Source organism: Pinus tabuliformis, chromosome 9 (assembly GCF_031772625.1).
Source record: "Pinus tabuliformis cultivar Carrire ecotype Pingquan chromosome 9, CPIR1, whole genome shotgun sequence".
Lineage (NCBI taxonomy): Eukaryota > Viridiplantae > Streptophyta > Pinopsida > Pinales > Pinaceae > Pinus > Pinus tabuliformis.
The window spans coordinates 1,467,326,067-1,467,341,874 of NC_142307.1; the positions used below are offsets into that span (position 1 = coordinate 1,467,326,067).

Below are 15,808 nucleotides of genomic sequence, written 5' to 3' on the forward strand. Positions count from 1 at the left end.
GACGATAGTGGTTACAATGACAATGATGATGATGACGATGCTAATGACGTTGGCGAATCTTCCCAATTTTAGATGTTGTCATTGTCATAATCATAAGCATTATCTTTGGTGTCATCATCATCATTTTCATCTAGGTCATCATCAAAAACTATAATGGCATGAATGATGATGATGATTACAACAATGTCGATAGAAATTACATTAATGATGATGATGGGGATGATAAAAATGACAATGACGATGATAATGGTGGTGATGATGATCATCATCGATCATCTCTCAAAAATAGAGTTGTTATTTCTCTTACGTATATCAATGTGTCCTAAACAACCCTTTTCTAGCACTGATCACATTTTTTGGGTTGATGATATTTCTTACAACATCTACAATTATGAACAATTGCAAACAATGTCCATAATGATGATGATGATGGCATGAATGGTGATTATGATGATAATGTAATGATGGCAATAACAATGACAAGGATGTGATGATGATGACAATGATTATGATAATGAGAATGACCTTACAATCTTATGGATTCGTGAACAATTACTAGTTTCAATACCATCTTCTGGATACGTATTACTATCATACTTTTTAGATTTTCTGTCTCTCTTGAGGTATCTTACTATAATGGTGTTGTCAACACTAGAAAGATATCTTGTTGTAATGGTGGTTCTAATGTTAGCACTAGCAAAGTTTTTGTTAAATTTTGGTTAAAAAAAAACGATTTATGCAATTATTTTGACAATCTATGTAAAAAAGTAAATAACATCCAATTATTTTGACTGTAGTCCCATTGATTATCATGAATTCACCAGTCTGAAGACCATCTTCCACATACATATTATTATTAAACTTTTTGCATTATATCCCTCTTATATCTTGTTGTAATGGCAGTATTAGCACTAGAAAAATATCTTGTTGTAATGGTGATGTTAGTATTAGCACCAAAAAAATCACTAAATTTTGGTAAAAAAAAGTTTATCATTTATTTATTTTTAATTTGGGAAATTTTTGTTTTTATATTTTTTGTTTTTAATTCTATTTTTATGCAGTAATATTTTTTTTGGTTGAATTTTGGTAGTAACTAGTTTTTGGTCTAATCATATGTATTAACCATGTTCTTTATGCTACAAGTCTAATTGTTGGGACAAAATTGCTCTTTCAAATAAGTTGCAAAAAGCATATAAATGGAAGAATAGCGATGACAACTATTTTCATTGTCCAACTGTTCAGTATATCATGTATGAAAATATTCAACATTTTTATAAAAAATGGATTAGAGGTGAGTCTGTAATTGTACATAATGTTTGGATGATACATAAAAACAAAGTTTGTTTCATTGATGTGGTTAGGATCTACTTTGGATACGAAACCCTAGGTTTGGAAGTATGCAAATAATGAATTTGATTTACCTTTGATAACAAATGAAATTTTATTTCTTTTTCCTCGTAAAACCAAGGAAGATATGGCAATAATTCTCGTTAGAAAACTACTTCTTGTTGAAGGTTTATAATTGGTTGCAAAAGTTCAACAACTGGGTATAGAAGTTTTTAGTTGCTATTAGGGAAACAATGTGATTATAGGTTTTAGCAGACATAGATCATTCTTGGTATTTGATTCACTTTGAGAATATAAGTACACCAAAGTGGATTAGGTTATGAGTGGATTGGCAAAGCAACCCTTATTTGTTCCTTTTAGTTTTTGAGATATCTCAAGTTCAACTAGTGCTAGTAAATGGTTTCAAAGATGTTTGCTAGGGTTTTTCAACAAGGTCACTAGGTCCCAATGTAACATAGATACTTCATATTTGTTGAAAAGTAAAACCCCCACATAGCACTGAATAGATCATTAATGACTACCTAGAGAACTTAGACTAAATTAATCGTGGAAGTAAAAATTACAACCAAATTAATCATGAAAGTAAGAACTACAATTGAAAAAAACACACTTGGTAATATACTAGAATTCATCCTCGCCAAATCCAAAGTTGATGAATAATATGTTAAATCTTTAATGAAACTCATGAAAAATAATAAGCATGTTATCAATATAAGAGTGCATGAACTTGCTTAATGTATATTTGTTAATTGGAGATGATGAATATCTAAATAAAGTTGATGAATAATATGTTAAATATTTGATGAAACTCATGAAAGATAATAAGCATGTTTATCCATATAGGAGTGCACAAACTTTCTTAATGTGTAGTTTACGATAAATTTTTCCAGCGTAAATCACAAGATATATCATTTGTTTAGGCGTTTCGAACCAACCAGTGTGGTTCATCGTCAGGACAAGTTGAAGAATCAGATCCAACTTTGCATGTTAAATAGTTTGAGCAGAGGGGATATTTGCACCTTAGCCTTAACAACCCTTGCCCAAGATGAATCTATTTAATGGACTAGCTTGGATATGTTAGGTCTTGGATTTCCAGAGTACCCAATCAATGCTTAACTCCCTAGTCCTAGCCAAAATTCACTCCTATTGAAGAGACAACTTGAACAATCTTGCTAATAAGATTAACAAGTTCGTTCCTTTTGATTGATTTACAACAAACCTTAATGCCTCTCTTTTCTTATCCTCCTCTTCCATTCTCCAACAAAAACTTATTAATCTTATATCATAAACACTTTATATAGGTAAGCATTGTAATCATTTTCCTCAACTCACACGGTACCTTTATACCTCAACCCATATAAGTGGACCTAAGTCCATGGCACAACCCATCACACTCTAAGATGGTTCTAATTGTCTCCTCAAAACTAGGACATAACACACCTTAAATGCCAAATGGTTAAGTCATCCCAAATTTGTGGGATTTTTTCCTTCATGGAACACATTCTAGCTAGTGTTGATCAAACACAATGCACTAACACCACTAACACACACTAAAAGTCCTAGATACCCTTACGCTGTGGCACGCACCCAAGCACTTCGACTGCACCTCCATAAAATGCACCTTCAACTTTGGATGTCCCAAAATAGTAATATCCTAACCCAATATGGCCTACTTGTTAGATTTGTGTAGTTCCCTCCTTATCAGATCCTTGCACCTCCTTGCACTCCATGGTAAATCTACTCTAATGGTCACCTTCCAAGTTCCAACACTTCCTTTCACATCATGACATAACCACCGATATACATTACAACAACCTTCAACTTCTTTAGTGGGTTGCACATCTATTTCACATTTCTTCTCCATCTTACAAAGTGGTAGTGCCAAGGAGAGAGTATCAAGTTGAATCAAGGATTGCTCACTTAGTACCACTACTAAGTTGCCTTCGTGCAACTTGTCAAATCCCTTAATTTTGTTTCACAACTTCTCATAGGGCTTAACTTACTTGTATACACTTCTAAGTGAGACTACAATCCCCCAACCTCTCCTCTGCAACCCTTGTTAGAGTCTTCTTAGACGTGCAATCATGCCTCAAGCTGAATATAACACTAGCATCCCAAATGTGCATGCTCATTCCATCTTTTAATGCTTCGCTGAAACCACATTATGACACTGCTTAAAATGAAATGTTTACATCTTAAGACAATGTACCTACTTTGCTTATGACAATCTAAACTATGCAAGTGGCTAAGAGAGGACTATATTTTCCCAGGATGAAAATATAGGGTCTTACAACCCCATTCACACAATAATTTTAATATATTTCACCCGAAAAAAGATACATACCCTACTCCTTTCAAATTTATCATATAATTTTAAGAAATTAACACTTGTTATTAACTATTAAATAGACTTACTATATATTCTCCTTTGTTTGCACCCACCTTATATGTAAAAACATATAAATATTTTCAATACAACCAAATTAAAATCATATTTTTCCATTTAAAAATTATTAAATTGAAATTAAAAAAAATTACACCTAATAAACTTAAACAACAACCATAAAATTATATTATTATTATTATAAATATTTTCTAACCTAACCAATAACCAAAAACATTATATAGTTACTTCTTTAGTGATGTGAAAATAAAAAAAATGTATTTATTGTTTTAATAACACCTAATAAACTTAAACAACAACCCTAAAATTATATTATTATAAATATTTTCCAACCTAACCAAGAACCAAAAACATTATATAGCTACTTAACTAGTGATGTGAAAATAAAAAAATGTATTTACTGTTTTTCACTATGAAATTAGCATTTTTGAAAAAAGGTAAAGCTTTACTTTTCTTTACAAAACCCCTCCCAACCCAAACTTCGTTTACGTTCTAGAACAAGAAGGAGGATCTGTTCGCTTTTCGCAGGGCGGGAGCGAAAACGAGATTGCAGAGATTTGCGAATTAGGGTTTCACCAGTAGCAGACACTCGAACCCCACGATCGGTTCTTCAGTCCATTGACGGCGCCAAGGTATGTTCCATTTTTAACTTCAATGGATTTCCACCCGCACATTCAGTCTTCCACACAGAGAGGAGGACACGCATTTCAGGTTTCTGGTTCAAAATCCAGTGTGTTTTTAGCAGCCACTCTTGTATGTTTAGGTTTTAATCTCTGTGCTGCAATCTGTTACTGTTTGCAGGATGGCGCTGGCATTTGATGAGTACGGGAGGCCATTTATCATAATAAAGGAGCAGGAGCAGAAGACCCGAATCAGAGGCTTAGATGCTCAGAAGGCCAACATTGCGGCCGCCAGGTCCGTTGCGAGAATCCTCCGCACCTCACTCGGCCCCAAGGGAATGGACAAGATGCTCCAGAGTCCCGACGGCGATGTCACCATCAGTAAGCTTCTCTTCCATTTATTGAATCTCTATTTCTGGGTCGGTAAAATATTTGAATTTAAAATATATAGTTCAGGTTCAACGAAAAACAACCTAAAAATCGCTAAATGTCAGCAGTCACAACAACTAAAGTCGAGCGGATAGGGCCTGCAGGTCATCTTCAGTCGACTGATTGTCGGAATCAATTTCTTCTTGCATTGTCATTCTTGTGGTCTTTTGACCAGCTTTTCCTTTGCTGGCGACTTTATAGTTGACCCCACTTGGAGCACAGAGGGTATGGTATATGCTGCTGCTCCCCACTCTTCTTCAGGTTTTCCCTTCTGAGAGGCATAACTATCTTGGAGGTAGTATGCCTAGACATTTTTGGGAATAGCAGTTAAAGTATTCGTTTGTCTCAAAAATTCCTCAAAAATATCCTTGATTGAAGTACTAAGTATATAGTAGTCGAGCTCTTTGGGCTCTCCACCTACTTGGGCATGCCAAACTCTGGTGAAATCCAGCCCTGGCTGAATATGCATCATTGGAGGCAAGGCTCTTTTTATACTTTGTGGTACTCTCTAATAATTATTTATTTGAAGGCATACAAATAATTTAATAATTTGTCTTTGGGACTATAGCATCCGACATTACTATAATGCACCACAAAGAAAGCTAATATGTTATCACGTGATGTGAAAATATTTAGAACAAGATTTCATTAAACAAGTTGAAAACTACTGTTGAGAACTTGAGATCACAAACAAAATGGGAGATTGAATAGAACCAAAATTGCCAACCCAAAAGTCTTCAATAAAGAGAAAAGCCAGCACTAAATGTGTTCTGAAGCTGTCCGTTAATGCACTTGAGAGAGAAAGATCAAGTGCACAAGTGAGAAAAGCCATATAAGGAACAAGAGTGTGCAATACAAGAGGTCTGGATGCTTGTAGGTTTAAGCACTTCATATCAGAAAAATATTGCCGCAAAGAATGAGTAAGAAGATAGTGCTGGGATTTGAAGAGAGGGAAAAAACATACCAAAGGAAGTGTTGGTCATGTAAATAAAGGTCCAAGGAACTCTAGAAGAGAAACACAACCCTTGTATATGGATAAATCCTATAAGAATAGATAGGAACTTGCAGTGCTTTTGGTGATGGCGAAATTTTTTTGGACCGTATGCTGAAATGGCCCAATGGGCCTTGAAAATAGATGTTCCAAGCAGACTTCTGGAGTAGCTGATGTAGTGAACCCTTGAAGGTGGGTTAAAACCCTAGGAAATGCTAAACAAGAGATGTTCCAAGAAATCCTAGATCTACAGCACTTAGGCCAAAAATCTCAAGATCACTGTAGAAGAAGAATCAGATCTGGAAACCCTAGATAACACTCGGGGCATTATCACCAGCCAAATATCCAACTACTGTAGGAAGAAAATGAGATATGGAAACCCTAGTTTCACAATTACAAAAAAGTGATGCCATCAGCTGAAAATCCAAATGGTTGCTGAAAAAGCAGGGCCGAAATCCTGGTTCTGCAGTAAAAAAAAATAAACCAGCCCATAGTTGCTGAACAATGGCCGAAAAGATCTTGAAATAAACTAATAATGTGAACCCTAATGCTGCAAGAACTGATCTTAGTCGACAAGAACTCTATAATAGTGCAGAAAATGGGTGCAAACAGCCCTAATAAATATCTTTCTAGCTAGGAAAAACAAATGAAAAAAGTTAAAAACCTTGATATTCCTCTGGTTACCTTTTTTTCTGCATGCCAAGTCTGATCACTGAAATATCAGCATGAATGGGCAGAGGAACTTAAAAAACAACAGTGAGTGAGTAGGGAAGGGCAGTCTACAGATCGAAGTTGGTTAGGTCAGCCTTGGCCCTTAGCCACACCTAGTGACACAATTAAAGAATAAAGCATGGCTTTAGCCATGATTACAGTAGTACACTAGTGATACATATGAATTGGCTGTGGTCACGTGTATAGATTACACCAATGATTCCAATAACTACTAATTATCAACTGTCACAGCAACAAAAGTTTTAGTATTGATCACCCATAATAGTTAACATAATCCCAGGGGTGTGTAACTAACAGTCTGATTTGGAACTGTAATAACTATTAATATTAGACCATAGTTTGTAAGGATATTAATAAATAATATGACATGTTCTCATCAGAAGCAGTTCTTCCAGTTCAGAGGAAGGTTTTTTCTACTAAACAATTCATCTACTGCATTACCTACACTTGTTATTTTCTTCTCACTGATGGATGAGTTCATTTTGACTTTGTTTTCGGGCTTAACACAGGTCTTTTTGTGACCTATGGATTTCTGTTTTGTTGTTTATCTTGTTCTCTTTTCTTATATGTTTCTAAATTTTTTTCATAAGTTTTAACCTGCTTTGGATGCTCTTTTGGGTAGTGCCTTTGGCAGGAAGACCAATTGAGTTCTTCACAAATTTGTACAATTTTCAGTCAAAATGCCATAAGACAGATATCAAGAGCATTTGTGATGTGACTTAGTGGGGACAAGTTCTTGAGCACAATTAATTCTCAGTGGTCACTGTTGATCTAAATGAACAGTGTGATACCACAAGAGTTAGTGCATGTAGGAGATCAAAGTGCAAATCCTTGTTGAGGATACTGATTTAGTGTAGATGTGTTGATTGTATATATGAATTCAGATTCAGCATTATGTGGATAGACGTGTTAAATTATTGTCATGTCAACTTATTTACTGTGAGTTAGGAAGGAGGCTTTGTGACAGTTGCGCTGCAATAATATCTGCTGATGTATGACAGTGTGCGTGGTTTAAGTGATCAATTAAATTATTCCAAGTACATTGTCCATGTTCAAAATACAGAAAACTAAATACAGAGATAGAAACTGTAACATAAAAAATATGTATATTAATTTCACTGACTGAAATGGCTTCAATTTCAGAGTCACATTGGCAAATTCTCGCTTTTGGGACAAGAAATAAATTAGGATAATTAGTCATTTTGGCTTTGGTGTAGTAAGTTGGAGTGCTCATCACAATGATGACCTAGGTTTGAAACTTGTGTTTCCACACCCAGTACCAAATATGAAGTTACTTATGTACCCTCTCTCTGTACTGGGTATGGAGTTATATGCAACTCCAGCCTCACCCAAAACAACAAAATATAGACAATTAGAATGTATTAACAACTGTCTTTGATCAGTTTGAAAGCCTGACTTTTAAAGTTCATAGCTTGCTTTTCTGACGTGATTGATGCTTGTATTACAATCTAGGCCTCAAGATAATGAAGTTCACTGTGACTACAAATCCATTAACTGTGAAACTTCCACGACTGTGACAAGTAAGGATGTCACTTGAAAGGCTGACATTTAAGGTTTACTTTTATGGTGATCTTTATAATGTCTTTGGTTCAGATTCTGTGTACAGAGGTCATTTTTCTTGATATCTGCAGAATTCAAGAAAGATTGAATCATTGAAACTTTAAGAGAGAGTCTTAAAGGATAATTCCTCTTTACATATTGAACGCAAAAGATAGATAACTACAGGGAAGAGGATTCTAAAGTGCTTCAATGAAAAGAAAATCAGGTTCCTGTTTCGAGTTCTGGAGATTTTAGGCAAGGCAGAATGTGGATAGCTTTCAAGATTTTAGGAGAGATAAAATGCTGTAAATATGTATTGGTCAATGCCCATTTTAGGTGTGATATTGACATGAGAAAATACATAGGTGCAACAAGTTGAGCATAGATGTTATGTAGTTTTCTTCATGGTGCGCCTAATTCTTCTTTGGGTTATATCAGAGTATAGTGTCAAGTATAGCACTGTAATACTTGTAATAGTTAGTCATTGGGAGTAAATGTAGCCATTATTTTCTTGGGGGTTCTTTAATGGAAGAAAACTATTCCCTTAGAAGGTTTTCAATTCTCCTCTGTTTGGAAAAATGATAGTTGAGAATTAACTCAAGGAACATTTCATTCGATATCCATTTTTCATCACCATTGATATTTTAGGCTGCCTTTTTTATTTATCGTTTTTTGATGAGTTGGGATTTACTATGTCGCATCCATTGTTTATTTTATTATTTATTAGATTGTGTTGATTATTTACTCTGTTTAACAAGATTCCCTTATGCAGATATAAATATGAAAACAACAGAATTATGGATGCTTCCTCTCCAGATGGTAGTTCATATGCTCAAGGCAGAAGCAATGGCAACAATAAATTAGGGACAGATCCATCGAACAAAGGAACATATAAACAGCTTCGGGAGAGACAGGTATTTTCAATTTTATCAAGATTCCACTTTCTGACACATATACTATTATATTCAGCAATTGCCTATGATTTTTGTTTGTTAATTCCTCACTTTGTACTTGTCCTACTCCTGGCCACTTCTTACATTTTTTAAAAGGGTCCCTATTTATTCTTCCTGTTATCTTGGGTGCTGATAAACTATTTTCCTATTTATTTTCTTCATTTTCTGATTTCCAAATCTTCTGATTTTCCCCACTGCTTGCTGATTTTTTGCAGAGTCATTGTGATTTTTTCTTATTTGCTGATCCCTGCCAAGTTATTCTTGAGGCTATATGTTATCCTTCGGTTTGCTCGCTTGCACTAGTTGCTTCAAGTTATCTCTGAATAAATTTCCTTTTCTTTTCAAAATCTAGTTAGTAAACTTGCGTATGCTCTGTTTGCATGACCCTACTTTTTCTCCTGTTCACCTATACACCTGGATTTCATGTATGACGACTTCTGCAGCAAAACATCTCTTACTTTGCTGCTTCTTTGTCTGCATGGCACATGAACATAGCAGCTAGTTCTGAGTGTCAATATTGTTGAGTCTACTACTGCATTTTAGTCATTGAGCCTATTACTAAAATTAAGTCTATTTTTACAGTTCTGTATTAAAAGCTACAACCGATTCATTGCAGAACAAAGAAAAGATATGATAATTATAAAATTGAAGAGTAAAAGCTAGAACTAGAGGCCTTTACACCCTTAATAACATTATAATTACTTTCCCTAGCATAACCTTCGAAGTCTTTTTGTCTTATTAGAGGAAGTCAAACAGTAGGTTTTAATTTTAGTTTCCAAGGTGATGGAGGTAATGCTTAATACAAGGAATGCATTGGGGATTCACTTGATAACCTGTGTTAGTTCATAGCCCACAGCTTAGATTTGATCTAAGACACCATGTGGGCAAAATCGAAGAAACATGCCCCTTTACAACCCTAGCAACATTCTTGCTACATCGCTTAGCATGGCCTTCGAATTTTTTTGTCTTAGACAAAGTCAAACATTAGAATTAAATTTTGGTTCTAAAGTGTTGGATGCTATATCCTATGTCACAAGGTTCTCCGAAGTTCCACCTTGAGGCTCGAAATTTGGCAAACCTTTTTTTTTTTTGACCAAGTTTATGTTTTGAAACTCATAAACTCATGTCACAACTCAAGTTTATGATTAATCCTTGCAGTTTTGAAGGCTATGATAGCATTTTTTATGTTTATTGATGTTTTTTCTTACTAACAGATGCTATATATATTTGAGAGAGAGAGAGAGAGTAAGTGAACCTTATGGTGAACCTCGTCCGAACTTCATCAAAAAATTTGAATTCGAACCGAACCTAATCATTGCTGAAACCAAACTTAAACCCAAACCATGTGACTTAGGATGGAGGTAATGCTTAATACAAGGGATGCATTAGGGATTTACCAGATAAACTCTAGGAGTTCCTAGCCCCCACCATAGACTTGATCTAAGAGACAATGTGAGCAAAAACCCTGAATCATGTCACTGGCTAAAGTATATCTGGCGTGGATAGTGGAGAAAAATCATACTTGGTAGTACTACCCATTAGTCACCTTTTCTGGAAAAATAATGATAATGAAGCATAAAAGTATTTGAGTTCAAATGAGTTTGATTCTCCTTTACTGAACCTGGATTCTCCTTGGTTGTGATCTCCTGTGCCTATGGCTTCAGATGTGCAAGGTAGGGGGTATTTTCTTTTCATTTGAACTTTTTTGGAACTTTGGAAAATTGGTTACTCATACACACTTTAATGAACATAATTAATATATGTCTATATAATAGATAATAGATATAATAGGCCCCAACGGTTAGCTCAATATTAATTATATCAGCCTCCAGTATTAGCTCAATCGGTTGAAGCATCTGCCCAAGGAATTTCATTGGGGAGGCCATAGGTCCCAGGTTCAAATTTGGTTGAATCCGTTTAGGGTTACCAGCTGCTATTGTGGCTGGGGGTTACCAGCTGACATGTTTCTTTCATATTTGTGACCATTCAATAGTATTTATAACCTCGAGACCATAAGTCATTGTATCATTCATCATTTATTAATGTATTTTCTATCCTAAATGAATATCTTTATTCTATCCTATTTATATTGGGTATTTTTAATTATCAGACATTATTGTTGTACCACACTTTCTTCATAAGTATTATCTCCCTGCTGATATGGTAGCGAAACTGGGCAATCATAACACTTGCTTCAGAAGTATATATTTCTTTTTTAATGTTTGATATAATATTTGTAGCTCATATTTCCTCTTATTTTATGACTCAAATTCAAACTCTCAAAATATAAGAGTGGATTCCTAGTCATAGCATTTACTGTTGTCAAAGTTGACTGGTTTTTAAATCAATTCAAGTGCTCACAGAATCTGGAGGACTTATGAGCAAAGTATAAAACATTAGGAATATTCTTTGATATTCTCTATTTAAATTATGTGTGCTTTTGTGACAATGTTTTATATATCGCATTGAGAATGAAGATACACATACATCAAGCTTATTACATCCAGGGGTGGAGTAGGCAGATAAGAGACTATAGCTGATGTGCTTTTGGTCTGTCTACATCTTTCAATGAGAATGGAGCATTTCTTCCAAGCTCATGAAATCATATTCAGACAGATTAGAATTTAGATCCCTATAGCCTGATAACTTTATAATATGGTAGACAATTTAGATCCCTATAGCAGGCAGGCTACATTTTCCAAACGTAGGTGGATTGCTGAAGAAAGCTTATGAGCTCTCGGTGCTCTGCACTGCAGAAGTTGAACTTGTGATTTTCTCCCCAGCAGGAAAGCTCTATGAACTGTTTTTTAGTGCAAATCCTACTATTTTGATTCTAATAATCATGGCTATGCAAACCTCATGAGATTCTTACTAATAACCCCGGTGGTGCAAGCCCTAGTAAGCTCGATGTTGAAAAACTTAGTGTAAAACCTCCAACAACAACATAATCAATACATGATGTCAAAAAAAATGGAGAAGCATCCAAGGTTCTTAAGCAATGATGTAATGAATGAGGTGGAGAAGCATCCAATGTTATTGAGCGATGGTTAGCTATACGAGGAAACATGCAATGTCATCTTCCTTTCATTTTCATGGATATAACTTAATATAACTTTCTTATGTAGAAAACATGGCTTATCTTAGGCTTAACCATGCATATAAAATACCACCTATCATCTTCATTGAAAAAAGAATGGTGTCTTTGTTCATAAATATCAGTGATTAATCGTAGGAATGGCTATTATTCTCTATCAAACAAAATCAAGGACTAAGTAATGAAGATCTTGGTCGACAACAAAACTTATGATTATTAACTTCACATTAAAATTCACTTCATCTCTGCCACCTTCAAGGAAATCTTTGTTATCCATCACCATATTGATGTTGTGACTTGGTCCTTGAAAAACATTCAGCATGTTTGATTCATGGAAACCTTCAAGTTAGACAGTATATGTCATGCTAACTTGCAAGAGATTGGTGTGAGGTACATTGAGGCTTGCAGGGCCTGCCCTGCAGTTTGCCCTCATGAAAGCATAGAAGTAGATTATAACCACTTTCTTAGGAAACCATGAATCCTTTCTAGCCTTGACATCTCTGTGACCAACAAGATATACAACTCTTGATAATTCAGAACACTTCCATAGTTCCAAATGTACATCACAAGAAGGAAGTAGGTGGCAAAAACCATTTATCCAACCATTTTCCCCCACTTTCATCAAAACTGTAGAAAAATAAATTAGCTCAGTTGATCCAAATAGAACAGGAAATCCAATCGCAAGGAATATATTTTTTGCCCATATAAGAACCATGACAAGAGTCACTAGGCTTGTAGTCACCATAATCATCTCTATTTGCAATGCCATATGCATTTGATATCTCGACCGTGCTCTTAAAACAATCACATACCAAGACACACATTATCATTAGAACCCAGTTGATGACAAGAATGTAGATCTGACCCATGAATCGTCGGGATGTGTGAATTATTTTCAATCTGGGAAAGCATCCTAGGGCCATGGACATTTTAATAGATGAAATTGTTGCTGAGATCATTGCCTGGCTTGCAATCATGGCAACAACACTAGCTATCACGAAGACTGGCCAGATAAAACCATCTGGAATTGAAGCAGAGAATACGTTCTCCACCACAGAGGGATGCTTCATAAGATATGCAACTTGATCCATGTAAGCCAATAGTAGGCATGGGAATACTACACATGTGAAGGCTATCTGGATGGATCTTACTGAGAAGTGACCCAAATCAGCAAACATAGCTTCAGCTCCTATTATGCATAACACGCAACCTCCTAGGGACATCCATGCTTTGATAGTGTTCCTCTTGAACAAGTAATAGATATAAACAGGATTGAATGCCCTTAAAATTGTCATGTCATGTTAAAATAATATTGTAAAGTAAAATAGAACCGATAGAGAAAAACCATATCATGAGTGCCAGAGAAAATGTCATGCCTACTTTGCTTGTACCAAACTGTTTTATGTTGAACAAGATCACCAGGAATATGATTGAGACAATGACCACTGTTTTCAACTTTAGTATTTTGTCAAATATTAAGAAATGCGAAACATAATATATATGTTAAAGAAGAAACATATTATATATCTTCAAGGAGAAACATATAATGGTAATGCAAAGTTTTAAAAGGTATGTGATCCTTAGGCTTATTGGAGAGTATATAAAAATTTTCACACCTTTTTATGAGATATGGGAGGAAAACATGTTAAAGATTTTTAATAAATATAAAATTTCCAAAATGATGCTAGTTACGTGTGATTCTTTTTTCATTGTTTGTGATTATGAAAAATGAAACTCAATGTTTTTTCATTAGTGCACACATATTTCATTATATAATTGCATATAGAAAAATCATTCCAGAGCCGATAACAATAAAAGTGAAGAATTTATGGTCCAGCCTTATATTTAAGGGAGATGTTTGAGGATGACTTTTGAATTTTGTTTTTCATTTTAAGACATTTGGAGCAAATGTTAGGAAGGACTTTGAGAAAGGATTGTCCTTGATTTTCGAAAATGGAGTTGTTTCTTTCCAGCCATATGCCCCAAGTGACCATCAAAGGGAGAGCTCATATGTTTTTTGGATGTTTTCTTTATAGCCATTTTTTTACACATATCCATAGAGTCCCCATGCCATTGATGTGAATTACTTGTTCGGTTTTTTTTAACCAAATTTTTTAACCAAACAAGAAAAATAAAAAAAATGCCTCAAGATCAAAGACTGAAACGAAGACCTATTGACATACCTTTTAAAGTATGGAAAGAACTTGTAAAATCATATGAGAAGTTGGATGCACAAAGAAAAGCCGGCAATGAGAGCATTCAGGTATTGAATTTTTCATTAAACATTATTTAGAATGTATTAATACTTATAAGTATCTTAGACATGTATTTGTGTGAAAATAAATTGAATTGGTTTATGTTTAAGGACAAGGCATCCAAGGCGAGGTTAACCAAGACAAAAGTCACTCATTGTAGTGGCCAGAAAGGTTTAAAAGCAATGATAACAACCTTTGTAAGTATATTAAACATGTGATATTTTTTTAATAAATTTTGTACTAGAAGAAAGTCATTGTTATCTAATTTCTCCCTATTTACTGATTGATAGGAACTAAAATATGGAAGACGTCCAAATCATTTGGAAAAGGAGGTGTTGCAGCAAAAGAGATGGGTTGAATTTGTTGTTTGGATGGACTCTATGGTATGTAATCTTAGTTGGATTTCCAATATACTTTTAAACCATATTTTCATTTTATTTTTTAGTACTATTAGATATTATATCTTACCTCATTTTATGGTTAACATTGTATAACAAAAACATGCATTGTGTTATGTAATTAATACTAACATGTAATATTGATTTTTTTGTCAGAATGCTATAGGTAATGATTGCCAAGACGATGATCCAAATTATGTTCAACATATATCAGGAGATGATGAGGATGATGGTGGTGAAGGAGGAGATGATGATGATAGTTGCGGTGTTGGTGATGATGTGGATCAGAGTAATGAGGATGGTCAAGATGATCATGAGGATGATCTTGGTGGTGGTAGCTAGGCATGCACATGCATTGTTTTTTATGAAGAAATTATTGTGTAGAATGACATTGTTATGTTTAGATGGGTGTTGTGAATTTACCCTATATCAATGAGACATTTTGATTTTGTAATCATACGATGAGTTTGATTTATGTATGTTGTTAATTTATCGTAGAATAACGATATTCATGAAATATTTTGATTTGTTAATCATATTTGAATTTTACTTGTTTTGATTAAAAATAACACTGATTTTATTAGTATTATGTTGTTATTTTATACATGTTTTGAAAATTGTTAATGACACATTGTTATTTTTTTGGATGGATGTTGTCAATTTCTCTTAAATTTCTTTACAAATGATTTTGAATTGTGATATCTGCTTTAATGATATTTAGAAACTATCATATATTTCACTATGAATCTATAAAGGGGGTCATATATGTAAAGAAAAATATACTTTATATAAGAAGTCAAATGCGGATGTAACCATGGATGCAAAATTGAAAGTAAAATTGGATGTTAAACGAGGAATTAATACAAAATGCAAACAATTGACATACAAAGTGTTTTAAATTAGAAGTGAAAATTTGTGCAATAGTTGACACAAAGAAGGGAACAAAACATGGCATACAAAAGGATATCAAATTGGGCAAAAACAAGGACACATAAATGGGCACCAAATTAGATGCAAAAAAAGAC

At 34.4% G+C, this 15,808-nt stretch overlaps 1 protein-coding gene across 1 annotated transcript; it reads left to right on the forward strand.

Moving 5' to 3' along the window:
- The first annotated feature begins 4,156 nt into the window (after positions 1–4,156).
- On the forward strand, positions 4,157–15,327 carry LOC149154133 (uncharacterized). Its single transcript, XM_089445528.1, has 6 exons — positions 4,157–4,383; positions 4,553–4,752; positions 8,900–8,997; positions 14,496–14,582; positions 14,676–14,768; positions 14,940–15,327. The coding sequence occupies exons 2-6, from the start codon at positions 4,554–4,556 to the stop codon at positions 15,123–15,125; spliced, it is 663 nt and encodes a 220-aa protein (XP_089301654.1). The 5' UTR covers positions 4,157–4,383; position 4,553; the 3' UTR covers positions 15,126–15,327.
- The last annotated feature ends 481 nt before the right edge of the window (positions 15,328–15,808 follow it).